This window comes from Caloenas nicobarica, chromosome 7 (genome assembly GCF_036013445.1).
Source record: "Caloenas nicobarica isolate bCalNic1 chromosome 7, bCalNic1.hap1, whole genome shotgun sequence".
Taxonomy (NCBI): Eukaryota; Metazoa; Chordata; class Aves; order Columbiformes; family Columbidae; genus Caloenas; species Caloenas nicobarica.
This window is the reverse complement of record NC_088251.1, coordinates 12,010,102-12,030,529: the sequence shown is the minus strand read 5'-3', so window position 1 is coordinate 12,030,529 and position 20,428 is coordinate 12,010,102. Positions and strand designations below refer to the sequence as shown.

The window sequence follows — 20,428 nt, the reverse complement described above, 5'->3', positions numbered from 1 at the left end:
AGTAAAGCTCTATTTTCAAATGAGGCAATAAAAAAGAAGAAAGGTTAAGTTTCTTACTCAAGGCCATGCAGAAGGAGGTCAGAGTGTGGTTCAGGAATGAGTTCAGATTGCCTGAATTCTAGCCCATGGCCTGAACTGTAGAAACAAATGAGCTTTCCCCACACATTAGTCTAATCCAGACATCATACAGAGGCAGCAAGTAGGCAAAAGCAAGCCAAAATCTACTCCCAGTGGAGTGACTTTGTCAAGTGAGAACTGAGGCAGCCCTGGAATGTCAAAGACTTTCGGCTGTCATTTTATCAAGATAAAAAATAAATTAGAGGAGGCAGTTTCTCTGTGAATTATCTGTAATGAAACAGCCAAAGCCCTGAACCTTTCTGCCCTGAATGTCTTTACCATCCAATTCCCCAGCAAAGATGTATGAGCAATCAGATGAAACAAGTTTGAAAGCCATTGTGTTGAATAGTGTTGTTCTGGAGGCTGCAGCTTTCAGTGTTTCTGCCGAAGCAGTACAGCAAGCACAAGCGTCTGATGTTCGTACAAATAACTCAAACACACAAATAACAATTGGGTTTCTGACAGGTGAGAGACCCCCACAACCATGTGATGAGGAAGGCACTCAGAAACAACATCCACTTAATAAAATTCCTCTATTTTCTACAACAGAGCAGCAAAATACGTCAGGGACATTGGGTTCAACAACTTCAGTAGCAAAAATGGCTCTATAATTTTTGGTCTTAGGTTTCTTTTGTTGCTGTACAAAAAGAAAGTGAGGATTTGGGTTGTTTAGGTTGAGAAACAACTCTGTTGTGAATGCTGCAGTGAGAGAGGTACCAGCCATGGGTCCCTGTACATACAACCCAGGCCAGGCCAAAGCAATAACCTTTAAACTGGCAGCATTTTGAGGCACTGGGAGCATTTGGTTTTAAGCATAACTAGTTTTCTCCTGCGCTGCTATTTAGTGACAGAGATGCTGTTGTCATTCTGCTTTGCTTAATGGAAATTTAAGAGCAAAATCACCAGCATAAGTATGGTGCTCTGCTTATTAACCACTTCTATAATGCTTTGTAAAATGGGACATGTGCTAATTATATAAGGAAATATTGATGTTTCTTGGCTATTGTCACCTACTAAGAATATAATTATGATTGTACTGAGATTAATAGGAGAACTAACCTGGACAAACCTATCCAAAAATATTAAGTACAAGGTAACTTTGCAAACAGTTTTTAAGAAGTCATACAGAAATCCTAAAAGGTGACAGGAAAGTTAGACCATTTTGGAATGCATTCCAATCATTTGAGTTGTTGGTTGTTATTGCTTCTAATTATATTTACATGCTGCCAGATAGATATGCCTCACAAGAAAATTTATTGTGACCCAGAGTTAGAGAAACTGAGCCAGAGTCCCAGCTCTCAGAAATCAACAATGCTCTGCACACTGCTGATTTTGGTACCTGCCCCCTCTTTGCTTGCACTGACTTCAGTGATTATTTTCTTTCTGTGTCTTTTTCAATAGAGGAACGCTTCTGAATGCCTCGTCCTTGTTTTTCTCTTCAGACATCTTTTACTGACCTTGTGTCATTGTTGGAATGACACAGTCCTGGCCCTCAGCATCACCACAGGCACAAGGAGGCTCTACAAGAAACCCTTGTGCTGTGGTTCCTGCCCTTGATTCCCATACCTGAGTGAAAACCAGTTTTTTTACTGCCACCATTTGCTTCTCCCTCCCTTCTTAGCAGATGCCTTCACTACAGAGATGCAGTCACTTTTCAGGGCCTGCAGTGAGCCAGCCTCTGCAGTTCGTTCTTCTTTCCAGACCCAGGTAGGACCTCAGGTGAAGCAGAAAGCCCTAGAAAGATACTAGGAGTACAAATCTCAAACAAACTCTTGCACCTTGGCTCACCAGCTTCTCTCTCTCCTTTTTTAATTTTTTTTTCCTGCAGGTCAAGTAGAATATAAGCATGAACAAAGAGAACTGAGAGGCTGCAGTGTATGGAACCCCTGTCTGAGAGGCGTACAGGAGACGTTGAAGATGCAAGGGGACCACAATACAAGCAAAGGCCACTGTTTTTTTTAGTGTGACACAAACTAAAGAGTTCCCACCAGGGTGAAGCACTTAAAAATATTGACCACCATTCCAGAGGACAATGGTTGAACAGAACACATTTTCTTCTTTGTTGAATATTTCTTTTGCTGCAATATCAGCCTGAAGTCATTGTCAGATTAGGTCCAATTCACCCAGAAGTTTGGTTGGTTGCTTTGTAAACTCTTTACATTGACAAATCTTGGGGCAGGTGGTCAAGATTCATCTAGCAGGAACAGTAATTAGAAAGGCTGGAGGTTGAACAATACTGTTTCAGCCCTCAGAGCAGTCCCTAACCTCTTCCTTACCAGATATACTGAAAGAAGAGCCCCTTTTAGATCTCCTCAGAAGCCGACTCACTCACCCAAACATACTTCACATACTCCCTGTTACACAGCATGAGAAAGACACCATCTCCTAATGGAGGTGGTGTTGCTTCCTGACTCTGCTGAACACTGAAGCAGGGCTATCAAAAAGATCAGAATCAATAGCAAAGACAGAACAATTCACAGCAGATCCCCAAATGACAGAGTGCTAGGGGTATTCTTATAGGATACGTAAACTGAAACGCACACAGAAGGAAGAGCAGGACATTTGTCCTGAGTTTCCCCACGCTGTGGATGATTGTCTCTTCCTCGGACTATTGGCATAATTCTTTGGTAGTTTCGTGCCTGACTTCTCAGATTGCCCAATTCCTTTTCTCGATCCATTTAAAAACTTTGCTGAGAAGAGAAAGGTGATACAATGAACACTTTTTTGGGGGTATGTAACAACACCTTTTTTTTTTTTTTTTTTTTTCCCCCCTTAAGCCTGAAGACTTCGTATCTTGTTTTGGACTTTTTATTCTTGATCTTCAAACACAGAAATCAATAACTTATCCAGATGAAATTCTATGTTTATACTGTTATGACAGCATCTACAGTAGCAACGCTGTATGCCTGTCACTACTGAAATAAAGTGACCACATTTAGGAGAAAATGAACATTCAGGTCAAACAACTGCTTCAGGTTAGATATGATTTATTATATGTTATTGCCTTTACAAATCAAGAGACCTGTTTGCTGAGGAAACCATCAATAATAGAGATGTAAAAAGCCCAACACACCCCCAGACAAAACTCAGCTCCAAAGGTCATCCTCATTTCTCTTTCCTCACTACAGATGACATTTATTATGGAGAGGATCAGAAGTAATTTCCATGAATGCTCTAAACTATAAAGGGATGTCCATTGTGCCCCAGTGTAACGGCATAGCTGTTTTAGGATTTATTGGCAGCTACACAGGAAAAAATGGTAGAAGTGTAAAGAAATCAAACTGGATCAGGGAAAGAGAGAAAACACATACTTTGTGAATTTTATTATTTGGGACCCTACAATTAAACATAGATAAATAAGTACTGAAAATTAAGAACAGACAAAAAGATTCAAAGTATTTTTTTTCTGAAATGAAGGGAGCAAAATAGCGAAATACCAAGTTAGTTACAGATGTAACAAAAACACAGGTTCTGATCAGAGTCTGAATCAGCTTCACATTTGCAATCAATTTTAGGCTTAATGCTGCTCTTATCTGGAGATCTCATCCACAAATGCCTAAACAATTGGTACCAACTTGTGCGATGGGGACAGATCTTCACAGCTACTTTTAGCCATGTTTGGTTGAAAGGCAGCGGCAAGTGAAAGTGGAAATTCAGTTTCAAATGAAGCAAGAAATCAAAAGCACACTTCAGGGTGGGGATCAGGATTCAAAGCTGCACTCTTCAGTTCTACTGTGAAATTCCCAGACCAAGTCAGTTCCCAGTTTTTATCAACTTTTCCCAGCTAGTGCTGTATGCACCACAATACTCTTCCAGTCCCACCAACTCCATATATCGTCATTACATTTTATAGCAAACTCCACCCCAGCTCCAGCATGGAGCTGACTGACTTTATCCCACACTTTCTTGGTTCACTTCTTCACCACTTTGCAAACTTCATCTGACATAAATCAGGCTCAAACACACCCATGGGGCCTGGGATGCAACATAGAAATAGAGCCTACCTCTTCCAGCTGCACCAGGAAAGTGACGTTGTGTCCCTGCTCGGCTGTCAGTTTGCCATCAGATGTGACTATGCGAAGGCCCTGGGGGGCTTTGCCGGGACATTGCTGGGGTTTTGCTGTGTACCGCTCCCTCACACCATCCGTGCAGTTATTAGAAACAACTTTCCGGTATCTGCAAAGTGAAAGAGAAATCTGTGCAAGATGCAGACAGGGAGCACAACAGTGTTAACTGGAAAGAGGGGAAGATTTCTGAGGTTTCTTTAGATTCGGGAGATTGAAAGAAAATGTATTCCCAGATATATTTTCGCATTTGACTCAGCCAAGCTTTCATCATATGCCTAACATACGAGTAATTAATAGTGGTGTTAATGGCATGCAATATTTTCCTGCATAGCACATCTACATTCCACATATTAATAAACTGCATAAAACATTAATTTATATGATGATCTATGTTACATGTTAAATAACTATAAAGTTGTAAATAAATGATATATATACATAGTATGGAATTATATTCAATTATTACACTGTTAGGCATAGTTAAACAACTTTTCTCACATGCTATCCACCCCTCAACAGCTGTGAGGCAACTCTCTCTACAGATGCAACCCTCCAGAGCTACATAAATGAGACAACTGAAGAAAAAAAAAAAATCTGCCTGTCTTTAAGCCTATAAAATGCCAAAAGACAACTTGGATTCATTTGTTTTCTTTAATTGCTTGCATCAGAAATGAAGTTTGAGGTCAGTATCTTTACTTAAACTACATTTTCCACTGACTTCAAAGAGGCCAAAAGAATAATCAGCATCTGGGCTAGCTGCCCATCTATTGCTTCTGTTCACATATATATCAGTTTAATTTCTTTCTTCTGACTTGTTTTTCACCCTTTCTGCCCCACATGATTCCACATGATTTTAACAGGAGTATTTTCAGAGACTTTAATGACTTGGGCTTTGACTTAGAGTTTCTGCCCAAAGTTTCTTTAAGGCATCCTTTTTCAGGGAAAGGTCTGGACTATACATGGTGGAAATGTGGAGGGCCAGACTGCACACAATAACAAACTCAATGAAGAAGAGGTCCCAAGGGCTTCAGCCAACTTTGAGACGCTTACAGTAAATGCAATCTGTAGTTTTCATTGGGTTAAAGTCCATATGGGTGGTCTAGCTGGAAAAAGTCTGGTGTGCCACTTACCCAGTGCTGTTGAGATAACTCTGTCCAAGGCTACAGTCTTTTGACAAGGAAGATGGGTTATACCAGAAAGCTGGTAAACACTGCCCATTGCTGTGACGTTCATATCCATAATCGCTGTTTTAGGATTAAAAGAAACAGTGACATAAAAACAAACAAACAAAAAACCAAATACAGGTATTAGCTCATACTCTCTTCTTTTGATACAAGTTTTGATTTTCCTCAATCTGTTTACTAGGATTTCTGGTTTTTTAATTGATTTAATGTCAGATTCTTTATCCTACTTTAGCTTTTTTGGGGAGTAGAGTTACCTTGCATACAGTATAAACAAGCAGAGTGAGACCAGGTAGTTCGTGAGCTATTGCATTATCTGTTCTCTCTCTGCAGTCTAACAGTGCTTCTCAGGTTCAACACCAGACATAAATATATAATCATAAAAGCTAGAGATATAAGCTAAGCTCAATCACTGCTGTCTCAGTCACATCTTAGAAAACTAAAGTGCTAAACAGTTAATTGTATTTGGAAACTATATCACATGAGCTGTGAAGGAAAATTTACAGCCCTGAGAGAGCTCTTGGCTGAAGGCATTAACAGCATATTTGATAATGGAAAAGAAGGCTGTGATCTTCAATTCTGTTTTGGTTTGGAAGAGGAAATGCTACCAAAAATCATGTGTTAGAAACAATGAGTCAAACTGTAATTTTTTTTTTCTCAATATGGGTTTAGTTACCACTAAATTTTATTTGGTTCCACTAAAAACAGTCAAACTGTAATCTTTTTTTTTCTCAATATGGGTTTAGTTACCACTAAATTTTATTTGGTTCCACTAAAAACAAACAACAGTTCAAACTGTTTTTTATTCCAGGTAAACAGAAACTCTACAAGAATTGTTATTGTGGAACAAATAAACAAACAAAAGTACCCATTTAATCAGTATTCCATTCACATGTGGATTTACTCTCCAGTCCTTGAGTAATGAGGACTGGTTGGTTGGAAAATAATTTTTTCCTTTTACTAGCTTTCTCCATAGCCATAACACAGAAGTTAAAGGGATGTCATTTCTGAGAACTGCGATCCAGAGTCCACCATCTCCATTCTAATATTCCAGTTGCAACGTGATCCTTTATCTTAAAAAGGCACTTATTTGCAAAGCACTTTTCTGCCTATCTTTAATGTCTTGGTATCAAGTAGTCTGATGTTCTAAAAAAAGAGGATTAGGGCAACATTAGATTACGTGATTAAAGGCTCATCTCTGTTTATGTAAAGAAGCAGAGAGGAAAAACAGGCAGCAGAAGAACCTCAATAACCTGGTCAGAGCCAGTGGAGCCTCCTCCCCAGCTTCTCCCGGGGCTGTCACAGGAAAGCTATCTAGCCCATGACCAGAGTGAGACCTACCAGATTGTCAATGGCAGTGGATCACCCCAGATCCCTTTGCAGATCCCTGGGTAGAGCTACTTCACATGAGGATACGGGGCTCATTATGCCAGGGGTGAGAATCTGGCATCTCCATTTGTGTTTTCCTGGGTGAGTGGCTATCTGTTGTGTGTGTGTGGTGGCTTAAGTGTCAGTACCTGGGCTCAGTCACAGGGGTCCATGTGCCCATATTGTCAGCAACTGGAGTGACTCGAGTGTGTGCATACTGTGTGGTGAACACCAAGGTAGACAAGTCAGTGACTAGGAGAAGAGATTGGGAGCTAGGTGCTGATGTGGTCATAAGTCTGGGCTAGATACTAATTCTGTTAATTGGTTACTGGAGAGACCAAGAGGTCTGGAGGAATGGCTACTGGTGTGAACACATATAGGTCTGGACCTGCTCGTGAGGAGACCTGTTACATGTGCGTATGTCTATGCACAAGGCAACTGGTGATGTCCGGTTGTCAGCAACTGGGGAGACAAGGCATCCAGGGGACAGATACTGGACAGATGCAGGTGTCCAAAGCCAGCTTCTGGTGGGATCAATATTGTACGTTTACAGTGCATGTATCTTCCACAAATGGGATTTCATGTTGATCAACCAGAGGGAGAAACAGCATGAGGCAACCGGCATTTGTGTGAGTGTTGCATTTTCTGTTTGTGCTAATCTGAGTCACCAGCAGTGTACGTATGTGTGTGTGTACTGCACGTAGATGCACACATGTGCCACAGCAGGGACAGACACTGAGCCTTGCTACTCCTGGGTCAGGGGACATGGAGCTGCAGCAGCCTCAGCTCTATGAGGCTACTGGATTCAGCAGCTCCTAAGGGGCAGCAGTGCGATCAGTGATGTTTGTAGAATAATATTAACAACAAGAAGAAAGTTTAACATTATGAAGACTTTTTTCCAAATGTCTTTTTCTTTCTGGACCCAAGCACGATGCCTTAAAACAAACATGTGATGAATCACTATTGAACAATTTCAAGCAGACTGATACTGATCTACTATATGAGACAAAAAAAAGAGAGAATATTTTCCAATTTGTTTTGTTAAATTTCTTATACTTGTTATCAAAAGCAGGGCATTAAGAAGAATTTTGTTGCTTTTTTTACTTCTGCCTGCAATTTTTCCCTCTGAATCAGGAAGAAAAATGTTTTGACATAATCTAGAGAAGGAGAAATTAAAAAGATGACATTAAGCAAAAGAAAATTAAAGCTGAATATCACTTGGGAAAACTCCTAAACATCCATTAGACTGCATGACCATTCCAAACGAACATTTTGGCAGCTGTGGTGCTTGGAATCTCTGCAACAAGTAATTGAGAATATACTATAGGAAGCAGCAATGAAGTAGATGACCTAAATAGTCTTTTTCCTCAGTTTTTTGATTGAATTTTCATCAATCTGTTTACTCAGATGTAGTGACTGGATGTTGCTTAATTGCTTTGGAAGCATCAGCCAGCCTATTGTCCCACTGCCATGTGCTTCTCTAATCATCCTTGTTGGAATAAGAACACTATAGCTGCAGAATACACTTTATAATGAAAAATAATACCATTCTGATTTGCTTAGAGAAAACAAATATTTACATACAAGTGGGACTCCTTTAATTTTGTAATTCCTTTGTCAACACTCCGCAGCACTGTGTTCCTATCACTCATTAAAAAGCTGTAACACCGTACACACACAATATTCTGTAATTAGTTAGGTGAAAACAAAACAAAATAATACAGTGAAATCTGCCTCAGACAGGACCAGTACTTGCAGTCCAGTTTGATACAGTAGTACCAGTCTGGGATTTCTTACTATACATGCATCTAGACTCATGCCATAATTTTGGTTTGTATTAGTACCTGCACATGCAGACAAGCCAAGGTTGACTTAATTAGGTTTGACTATACTTGGATTGTATTTCTCAAAGTCAGGGGAGTGAAATGATAGGATTTTCCTCAGCAGGAATAGTTCTAAGCACAGAAGTTTCACAGTGCCATTTTCGGGCTAGCAAATCGTCTGGCTCATTAAGGCCCTACAGAAATATCATCCCAGTAAATGACATGAATTGCTGTTCCACATCTCTCTACAGATGCATCAGCCGCCCATTCACCTCCGCAGTCTTGAAATCTAATGAATTCCTTGGCTACAGGCTGGTGCACGCAGAACACTGATGCCGACAACGAATTGCTGCCTACAATTTGGCACAACAGGCTTTGCAGCAATCAACAAGCATTAGCATCAGTTGGATTGCCATAGCACGAGCCAGTATAGCAAAATCTGGAGACAGGGAAGGCATCAGCTTCAGACTGCAATCAGCTAGCCGAGTCATTGCCTGGTAACTGGGAATTAGAATTTGCATATATTGATGATATTTTGTGCCTGCCTGAAAAGAACTTGGGTGAAATAGATAATGTACCTATAAAAAAAGAGTGGAGCATTTACCAGCAGGGATTGTTCTATCAGTATGAAGCAGCTTATCATCTAACTCTCACTGACGATGGTTTTACCCTAACCACCTTTACTGGTTTAAACTGGAATCCCGTTTGTCTTAGTCAAGTAGGATTGCAACTCTTTCTCTGCAACTAGAGACAGATACAAATTCATTCCATAAGTTCTGTATCCCCACTCAAAGTTCACAGTGAATTCCTCTGTCTAAGATTATTTGCAGCACAGGTAATAAAAGGAAAATAAATCCCTTAAGAAATTTTATAGTTTGAATACAGACAGGACAAACATACTGTCTTGGAAGAACTGTAAATCTGCACAAAATTATTAAAATCCCACTGCCATGTGAGTATCATATGAGTGATTGCCATACTCATGCCTTCTAAAAATCAAGACATGACTTAACATGTAACCTCAGGATTTCCTTGATGCTAACAGCTTCACCTGAAGGTCAGCTATGCCAGAAACTGAAAGTGTTACTTGTGGTTTTGTATGCTGTGCTTTGCAAACTTTTCAAACATTAAATGGGGTGGAACCGAGGTATCTGTGATTACAGTCACCTTTGTTCTACAGTTTTCAAAAGCCTTTGTGGAAACAATTAACTGTGGCCACAGCCATGGTAATATCTTACCACCTTTTTTTTTTCCCACTTAATATCACTGTCTAAATACTGAAGCATGGTATAAGTACAGGGGAGAGGTGCTTCCTTCCCAGTACTATGGGATCTGACACGGGATTTATCTCAGAGAAGGATGGATTCAGCTGCAGTTTGTGTTACGGATCTGTAAAGCCACATGATTATAATTGCACCACAGTACTTGGAGTACAAGCTGTATCAGCTTGTGTTAAGAAGGAATCTAAAATCCCCAGAATCTTTGCAGTAAATCCATGCCCAGTAGATATCTAGGTCTCTGAAGATGTAGAGATGCACTGTAGACTTTGCACAGTGAATCTGCCTTTTCTACAAGCATTCAAAATGAACTAAAAATTCGTTTAAAATTACTGTTCATTAGCTAACAAAGCCTATCTCAACGATAAAACGAAGTTAGTTAACCCAAGGGTGCAAATGTATGTGTACTTCAGAATTAGCACTTTCATGATCGTCTGAACTAATAGGTGGGTAACACGTGAAGCCAACAGAGCCCAACCACATTCAATATCTGCCTTTTGCCTTCCTGTAGCTTGTCAGGACAGTTTCTCATGACACAGGACTCTGATGTTTTAGAATAAGAACTAAACCTGGCAGGCAGGTCTGTAATTTAAGCGCCAGACAACAAAAAAAAAAAATTGAGAAGAGCTAGCCAGATCCTTGCTGATATCATCAGTGAAATAAATAGGCCTGATTCTTAATTGCAAAGTCACTAGCACCAGCATCAACATGCACGTACTTCCCAGGAAGGTGTGAGATAGGAGAATACTGACAGGAGAAGCCCTCAGTATTAATGACAGTGGGTTCTCAGAGGGAGAACTGACAGTACAACACTTAAGTCAAAGTTTCTATTAAAGCACCTGGGAGACAGGTAGCTGAAGGATAAACACCACCAAAGATTTCCATCTGTGTCTAGTAGGCGACTCTACCAAAGAGATATTGCCGTAATAATGCTCAAACGGCGGGAACACAGTGTAAAGAAACCGGGTAAATTAATGCTTTAATAACACACAAGTAACGGTGTCATCCATTTACCCAAATCAATTAAATGAAGAAGGAGAATCTCGTTTCTAGGCCGTTGCTAGGACAGATGTGCCCAGGGTTTTGCCGAGTTCCACTCCTCCTATTCCTGAAGCGCTGTTGCCCTCTGGCTGTGAGCCTGAGCCCCTGCACCCAGAACCACCACCAGCAGCTCCAGCCCTGTCCGCAGCTAGTTTTGGTTCTAGCCCCTGAGAAGAGATGCCCCCTGTCAGAAGAGCTGAGGTTCCCAAGGCTGGAGAAACTACAGTCATCTCGAATGTCACTCAGTTTTGTTGCTGTGTAAAACAATAAACAACTATGCCCTTTTCTCTGAGGAAGAACTACCACGGGCTGAATACAAATTTGAAATGAACCTGGAGTTCTATGATATTACCAGGAGAAAAAAAATATTATAAAATCTTTATGCCTTGTATAACTGGTATTTTTTTCCCCTGAACTGACAAAAAGACACTCTCGGGATTAACAGCAATAATGCTTTTTGTGTAGGTTTGGTTTTTTTCACTTTTTCTGACCATACAGATACATTTCTTTTATTCCGAGCTCTGACAAATTTGGATAATAAAATTTTCTCGATACAAATTCAGTGTTCAAACAGCAAAAAAAGTCCTACTCTGGTTTGGGCAGAGATAATTGTTGTCTTTAATTCTGTATACAAGTCTGGGTCCTGTAACCAATGATGTTAATATAAAAAGCCACCCAGTTTCAATATTGCAAAATCAAGTGCAGTCAGCTAAGGGGCTTCTCCCTGCCTGGGGGACACATGTCTCCTTCAACTAAGAGCCTTGCCCAGCAAAAAGGGAGATAGAGAATTCAAAAGCACTGCTGAAATGTCATTCATGAGGATGGTGAAAATGCTTCTTCCTTTTGCAGGAAGGGCCCCACAGAGGACATCCTTCCACAGCAAGAAGTCAACAAGAATTCATTCACTCGTTTTCCTCCAAATGACTTTTCAGATCACCTTCTGCCAGGTGCATGGGCAGTGAAGCCCAGTGCAGTGTTCAACAAGGCAGGCACTGAATGCTACAGTGCAGCAGCAGCTTTACCTTTCTTAGCACAATAAAACCAGGCTGAGGAATTCAGTAGAGCCAGCAGAACTGGTTTTTTTTCTTGCCATCTCTTTTCTCCTTCCTTAATAAATCTCTGTCTTCTGTTCCCTATGGCTTTTCTGTCCTTCTCTGCCAAATCTATGTCAAACTATGCTCCTGACTTTATTAAGTAGACTAATAAGTGATGAATAATGCTGGTAAATATTTCTGAAATGGATGCTTAAAGGCACATTTCAGTCTTTATTCCTCAGAGGTGATGGGGAAGGAAGCTGAAATGGATAAAGTAAAAATTCAGATCTGAGGACTATATGAATAACAAGAGCTCAGAGAATTGCAGGGGATCACGACAGTCTGCTCTAAACCAGAGCTGATTCCATCAGAAGGAGGAAGGCCCTATTAGGTCAGGAAGGCTTTTTATCAGTCAGCTCAGCACAGAGATCTGCAATATTTATAAGGTTATTTCTCTTAGGCTACTTTTAACAAAACGACTTTACTAAAGTCCTAATTCTGCCTCTTCCAACAAATTTGAGGGGTCTTGTTGGTGCATGCGACCTGCGGATGTCTGTCATGCATTCCCAGCCATCTGAGCTTTCTCTTAGAGATTCTCTCACAACCCAGCAGACCTTTTGGAGAACGTTTACTCAAAGTGAATGTAAAAGAAATAAAAACATGTTTTCCCCAGCAAGTGCCACTGTGCTACTTCTGCACCTAGCAATGAAGTTTTGTAGTAGCGAGCTACAAAATCAATTTTAATGAAATAAAAACATACGTTCTCAGATAGAGAGAGTAGTTCTGAAAGGAAAGCATATTTTTATCAGAAGTGTTTTGCGAGTGCATGTCCCTTATGAGCATAAGGGATTTAACCACTAACAGGCTGGCCGTGAGTCAATCCCAGCAGTTATTTTCTTGAGCCTGGGCACGAGCCTGACACAGCTTTGTAATGCATGCTCAACAGGAAAGTCAAAATCTATATGGATTGATTTTTTTTTCCCCTTTTTGGCTGCTACCTTTTTTACATTACCAGAGATACGTCAAACAGCTGAAATCCAGGACCTTTGGGCACCTACGTGATGAACTACACACAGAACTGAGGTATCTTCTCCCTAACAAAGAACTCACTGGAAGATGGGGAAATCATCAGGAAACCGCATTAAGATAATCTGTGCCCAAGTATGCTCATAATTTTTATTATTTGGTGCAAGAGGATTTACCTTTTTTTGACACATGGAAAAGCCTTCTGTGATTTTACATAGAAAAATCAATATATCTACTAGTTATGGAAGGGTGAGAAGGGAAATGCTGTAAATTTTCATCATCCTGGAGTGAACTCATATAGCAAGAAACAAAATATTCATGAGATGTTACGGCTTCTGGATTTAATGAATAACATGGCATAGATCTAGCTGTGTGAGGCACAAAGTGGGTTTATCAGCACTGTCAAAGAGCCACCATTTCTCTCTTTTAGGATACTCAGGATTGTCTCAGACTTAGAGAAAACAGGTGACAGTTTCAATAATGTGATTCCCTGCCTTTTTATGCAAATTGCTGTTAATGAAAGGAATCTTGAAATGAAACTAGAAGCTGAACATTTTAATCATGGCATTCACTAATGGACTCTATTTCCTATATCACACAGCAGAGGAGAAAAGGCTTCAAAAGAAGATTGACATAAATCATGAGGGTAATGGCTGTTAGGTACTATCAAACACGAGGGTCCAGATATAACAAGTAACCCAGGAATTCCCTAGATACTTGATTTCCAGAAGCTAAAGGCTCACTTTGTAATATTTACTTTTACACATGTGTGTGTATGTATGAAGGTTGGTTTTGTTGTTTTTTTTTTCCCCGCACACTGAATGTAAAACATACATACTACGTTCACAGCCACCCCTGATCATTGATGAGGTCAGATGTGCTAAATGGACCTTTTATCTTAGAGCTCAGATGTCACCTGTAAAATGGTCTGTTCAGCATCACTTTTGTAGGAGCCTTAGCAGATTACAGATATCTATTCCACCTTTCTTTCTTTTGACATACCTACTATCAAGAAGCAACCTATTTAGCCACTTAGATGTTTATAAATATCTACTCTCTGCAAGGCTACATGCTCTCTAGTGAGCTCTGCATTGGTGTGATAGAAAGCACGTGGTTCTTGTGCCCATTGCTCACCAGTTAAAGTCTGCCTCTGTGCACACACATGGCTCTGAGGTCATAGCCCCAGCATATTTTCCTTGCATGCATTTCTTCTCTGACTTGCGCTTCCTGTAGATCCTTTTTGCTCCCATGATGCAAGCCTCTCCCTGGAAACAAAAGCAAAAATATATTTCTCTGACGCCCACCAGGGTATTTGTATCACCCCACTTTTCCAAACCCGTGTAATAGGAGCTGTGACTCAAGGAAAGAAGATGGGAAGTCAAATGCCATGTCAGTACACAGGAGCTCGTTAAAGCTACTGAATCTTTAACTTAAACCAAAACAGCTTTTCCAATACACATTACGAAATGATCTGAGCTTACTTATGTATTTGATTCAGCTCTGAATTTGTTCCAAAGTCAATAAGCAATTGATTCAGGTCCATTTCTCACTTATAGATCAGGTATCACAGCAACTGAAAACACAGTCTGATCCCTCTGCAATCTGAGACACAGAGCAGGGTCTATTTCTTTGGTAATAATTTTGTTCAGTAGAAACTAGTATTGTGTAAACACTTTCCACAGAGTCTGAGTTCAGGTTTTATAGGGTCTGACTTGTTATGTGGATGCTAAAACTTCCTTGTCTTTTCACTCCTATCTTCAGCAGCCTGCTAAATATTTCTATCTAGGGAATAGGACTCAGCCTTGTAATTTCTCAATGGAAAGCAAATCAAAAGGCAAGAGTCCGCAGCAGCTTTCCTTAAAATAGTTCTGCAAGCTCCAAAGCCAACATCCTCAAGGATGTACTGCAAAATCCTTGGCATTTTTGCTTATGCAAGCAGAAGAAAGAACAAAATACAGTGGGGTCTCACTTGTTACTTTTCATGCTGTTAAAATCACTGCAGGAAGGAGAAACTTTCATGGCTTTGATTAGCCCATGAAACAGAAGGGCCCGAATAGCAACTGGTGTAAAATGCTGTGCCTCCTTGAATTTCAGGGAGCTGTACTGATTTTCAACATCTAATGATCTACGTCATAACTGGAACTGGTATTTTTAGTGCGGAGTTGTGCCTTGTGTGAGCTGCTAGTCTGAGTCAAGCTACATTCATTTCATATTCATTATTAAATTCTTGCCCGGCAAGATATATACAGAAAGACAACCTTTGATGATATAAATGGGTGTGTTGCTTTAGACTTCAGTGGAGCCTGTGGTGTTTATATAACTGCAGAATTTGGGCCCTATTTTATTCTAACCTGCTATAACACAGGCTGCTGTGTCAAACTTGGCAGAGCTGGGAAGGTGCCCCAAGGCAGGCACAGGCACTGTGTGAAGCGTGTTACCTTGTTGGGCACTTAAGCAATGGTTCCAGGAGTGATGCAGCAGCTGCAACCAGGATGCAAAGGACAGGGCATGGGTGCTCAACATTCCCCAACCCCCCAGCAGAAGTACCACTGCTCAGAAAGATGGAACGAGGATGAAACTAAGTAAGAAAGAAATGGAAGTGGGAGGGTAGAAATCTGGAAAAAGAAGTGTGAGAGCACTAGAAGATACTGGCTCTGAGGACGGAGAAGGATGGAGGAAAAGAAAGGAAGTAATGACAGGGAAACTGGATGGGAGATGTTAGGCTGAAGGAGTTCGGTCCTCTTTCAGCAGCAGCGCTTCTGCTGTTGTTGCATTCCTCAGCTTTGGATAAGTCTGAGCTAATTGCCTGCATGGAGACTGAAACCTCTATTTCTTCTTCAACACAGCCTTTAATTAATTAGTTGCAGAACAAGCCAAAAGGTAGCTGTTCATCCTTTGGGTCTCACAGAGTGCAACCTGAGTACAACATGCCTATGTAACGAAACAGACCCATCCAGTCAGGGACAATCTGATACCCCAAAGTCAGAGGAAAAGACATCAGATCACACTGTTCTTTAACCGTAGGACCATTAGCTACTTCAGGTCAATCCCAGACTCCTTGCCTCTCACCTGGCTATGGAGTTGCCAGGGTCTGTAGTCCTCTTCTGCACACCTCCGATCAAAAATGGACTTGTAGTCTACTTTCACCAGCTGCCACTCTGAGCGGTGGCTGAAGTGTCCAAACACTCTACAGAATAGAGCAGAAAAAGCACACAGTAAAAGGTAGCACCAGATGGAGCCTGGTAGTTACAGAGTGTTGTGGTTCAACCAGCATACAGAGGTATAGTCACCCACAGATTTCAAGCAGAGATTATTGTGTAGGAGTGCCTTTTTACTCGACTGACATAATGAACGTGAGACTTAGGCTCCTTAATACCTACAACCATCTTAAAAATTGCATGTTGCACATATTCTCTGAATCAAGATGCTCCCACTTACATCAATCCCCAAAATGACTATACAGAGAAAACTTGACATGAGGCTGGAGGCAGTTATACCTACAGGAGTTTGATATCTCAATTATGAGCTTTGGGAATCTCTTCCACTCAAATTAAAATCAGAACCTGAAGAGATCATTCTTCATGCATCTCTATTAACTCAGGTTAGTTTCCAAGACACATCTTCTATTTATTACAGGTCAGTCAATTTTTTACAGATAGAAACTGAATTTTCCTCCTGTTTTTGCAAATTTGATCTCAGGTAAAATGTCACAATATCCGGCAGGGTAAATCCAGATTTATGTACCATGCAGAACTCAGCATAACACATTGAAACTAATCATAATTTTTCATGAGTCAGCCTCCAGGCAACATTTTGGCATTCATTTTTACAAAAGAATGTCTTCATTTTTCTGTCTCAGTTAAAAATAGAGTAGCACCAAAAACACAGCTATAAAAATATCCACCATTTTTCTTTCAAATATTTATCTGTCAAGAGTAACTCTGCTTTAAATCACATTCAATTTGAGAAGTCAGGTTTCATGCTGATAAGCTAAGTGATAATGTTTTTGCAGCTTACAAGGAACCATATTGTCATTCCCTTAATAACATCACAAATAAACATTGATGATTTAGCAACAGAAGACCACATACTCCTGGCTTCAGAGAACACTTGGTTTGGTGCCCAACCAGAAATGCTATTATGTCGTGAACAGCCCTCATAAGATATTTACGGTGCAGTTCCCATCAACAGTAGCATGATGGCATGCTCACTTACGTCATGATAAGTGTTTCCTCTCCAGGTTCCCCTAAAACTCCATCTACAAACAGTGGGAGGGATGTGAAACTGTACTTGCTCCAAGATCTCCCTTCATCAAAACTTAACCTAGTGGAGAAAGCAGAATTTAGTATCTTCTTTATTTACTCTCTTCCTACTTCATCTGAGGAGATTCTCTAGTCCACTACAGTTGCTATGGAAGTGTGGAAAGCAGCTTCTCTTCTTGGATACTGCATTTTTAGTCCTTTAAATGAATATTTTTTTGAGAAGCATCATAAATCAGAGCACTGATCAAGCTTGTTTGGCATCATGCTTGTAACCCATGGTCAATACTTAAGTGGCAGAAACTAAGAAAGTTATGTTAGAGATTGATGTTTTAAGGGCAAAATGTAACCTAGGGCTAGGATTTTTAAAAACCAAACAAGTGATTTTGAGCATCTTATTTTTGGATCCCAAACATAAGACATTCTACGGAGGTTAGATTTATGCATCACAAAAGCTCTGTCTCTTCTGACCAGCAGTCTTCCCTGAGGTGGATCTAAGTGAAAGCACTTTTGCCTTTGGCTATATAACCCTGAATCTATTCAACAAAATTCTGGTTCATAACAGCTGCCTGCCACATAGAAGACAAGTAAATCAATAATTTTGAAAATAAATAATATTTTGGTAACTTACTAAAAGACAAAGCCATAATCCAGATACATATTACATAAATAACCAAACTCAAGAAGTCAAACCGATGTGGAATTACATTGATGATATCTCAGATCTGGTCAAGCTGAAACTATGTAAGCTGGAATTGCCAGGATGTTTTAGCTTTACCTGAGTTAACATTTGCCAGTATCCTAACTGATATTTTCTAGCTTGTAGCTACAGAAAACTCTGGATGCAGCCTAACTGCCTCCTTCCTGGCATCTGAAAACAGGGACAGCAGACATTCAGCAAGGACGGAGTTATTACCAGAGATGTCTAATAGGCAGAGATGTATGTTTCATGGCCACCAGTACTCCACCTTGATCCAGGTACAGAACACTGTGCTCTTCCTCGAAGATCTGAAAAAAAAAAAAAAGAGTCTATTTAAATCTATTTTCCTTAGTATCAAGAAATATCATACTTTTTTAAGTATGATCATGACAGGTATATGCTAAGGAAGTTGGTTGGTTGGTTTGGTTTTTGCGTGTGGTTTTTAAAATTTATTTTGGTTTTGTTTATTTTAGTTTTTCCAGATCCTTGGGAATTGCATTCTGTCTCTCCTTCACAGAAAGTTAGAAATATGAATTTTTGCAAGGATCAACAATTTCCCTCCTTTTGATAAGATTTTTTTTTTGTTTAAAGAACTTCTGCATGTGTTTGCATGTACCTGGCCTTCTCTCATGTAAGTGATGTATATGGAAAAATGAAGGCTGGTCAGAGATTGTAAAATAATTATACTCTTGGAATATCAAATATTTTTAAAGACTTCCTTTTCCTGTGTCTCTTTTGTATTGGCTTTCTGCAAACATCTGCTCTCTAGTTTAGATGGCAGCATTTGTCAGTCTAGGAAAGTCACTCTCTCCATGACTTGATATCTCATCCAGAAAATAGGAATAACAGAATTTCCTGTTCTGAGGATAAACATATTAAAGGGTAGCAATGCTTTGTTAACAGGTGGGGTTCCACTAGATGTTAGGAACTCAATTTAACTTCATCATCGAGCCTCTTTCCACAATTAATAGAAAGTTAGGTAGCTTTGGAACAAGATAAACTGAACTCTGTCTTTTTCTCCATTAACTTAAGAGCAAGGCAAAATAATCAGTTTATAGGAACACTGAACTTTGGACCACTCAGCTTAGGTGAAATGAGTCCCACGCAAGTGAGGGATAGTAGACTAGTGCAACTGCAGATTCTCAGGACAGTATAATCATGGACTAAGAGAAAAACGGTTTGGTTGTTATAGGGGACAAACAACAGCAAACAGAAACACATTTTCTCCCCTTAGTATTAATATTTTAATCTATTTACTTTGCTACAGGTTTAAACTGAAGTCAAACTCTTGAGTAGAATTATAAAAATAATTTTCTGTTATAAGAAGTCTAATGATATATTCAGTCCTTTTCTTTGAGCATCTCTACTTCTCGGAAGGGAAAATTATGCTTTTTTAAACATTCACAAAAAGCTACTCTGAACCAAAAGAAACAAACACTAAGTGACAGTTTGAATCTACTTTTATGACAATTTTGTATGATTACTATTTAAACCTGTGATTCTGTGTCATTTACCTGTCTCCAAGTGTTCCCAGCATCAGAAGAAACAAACATGCTGATGTCAGTGTCTGATAGTTCAGTGCCTATATTACCTGTAAGACAAGCATTGATTAGTGATGTAACACTAAGAAATAGTAGAATTAGCAAATCAGGGGAGAAAATATATTTATTTACCTTTTGTGATTATAAAATTTCCAGTTTTGGGAAGAGAAAGAGGGAAAGGGAGAGGATAGAGAGGAAAAGGGGAAAGACTTTCAGTTTAAAGAAAATACATGTAAAGGATCCAATCTGTACAGCTCTACATACCTCCATATGCAAAGGAAATGCCCTGATTTTAATATTATGTTCATGGGAGTGGAGGACTAGAAGTGATCTCCTCAGTCTTGAAGACCAGTTTCCGTTAAAACATGACAAGTTGAAGGTCCATAAGGACTTCCAATTTGACAGTCTGTATTCCTTCCCAATACTGATGGTGTGATAGCCCACAATCCAGTCAACACCTGCCACACCCATCACAAACTCAAGATTTTGTTAGTGTTTGCATGTCATACACAGGCAATCTTTAAATATTTCATACCTGAAGCTACGATAATACTAGGGGCAGTGTCTCGGCTGGCGATGTTTCCTGAGGTGTAGGGATTCTCTGAGACCTTCAGGTGAAGATGAAGGGAGCAGTAGGGCTATGGAGAAAGGGGAAATAAAAGTAAAAAGCAGACACAACATGTTCCTAAAGGTTTTGAAATATACAGCATCTTCCTGTATTACTTACCAGCTGATGCAGTCAGCCACCCTTAGAAAGGCACGGCCACCATCCTGGTTCTGTTGTGAGAGCTTCACTATCATTTTCTAATGCAACCTATTCCCACTGGGAAACTAATTCACTAGGCTGAAACCCCCTCAAAAGGACAAGATCTTTGAGGCTGTACCCACAAAGGAGGCAACCAGGCTTGCAAGAGCAGGTAATGGTAAGGACTACCCAGCTCCCTGGCTCCTAGCTCTCTTGAGAAGCAAGCAAGGCTGCAGATATGAAGTGACT

The 20,428-nt window shown here is 40.0% G+C and overlaps 1 protein-coding gene across 1 annotated transcript in view; it reads right to left on the bottom strand.

Annotated features, from left to right (window-relative positions):
* SORCS1 (sortilin related VPS10 domain containing receptor 1) overlaps positions 1–20,428 on the bottom strand; it is a 288,127-nt gene that overhangs the window by 35,455 nt on the left and 232,244 nt on the right. Inside the window, exons 11-18 of the mRNA XM_065638462.1 lie at positions 19,970–20,072; positions 19,408–19,484; positions 18,110–18,201; positions 17,150–17,257; positions 16,004–16,121; positions 14,069–14,199; positions 5,315–5,428; positions 4,122–4,293 (exon numbers count right to left, since the gene is read on the bottom strand). Coding sequence (XP_065494534.1) covers positions 4,122–4,293; positions 5,315–5,428; positions 14,069–14,199; positions 16,004–16,121; positions 17,150–17,257; positions 18,110–18,201; positions 19,408–19,484; positions 19,970–20,072 — 915 coding nt within the window. The remainder of the gene's footprint in view (positions 1–4,121; positions 4,294–5,314; positions 5,429–14,068; positions 14,200–16,003; positions 16,122–17,149; positions 17,258–18,109; positions 18,202–19,407; positions 19,485–19,969; positions 20,073–20,428) is intronic.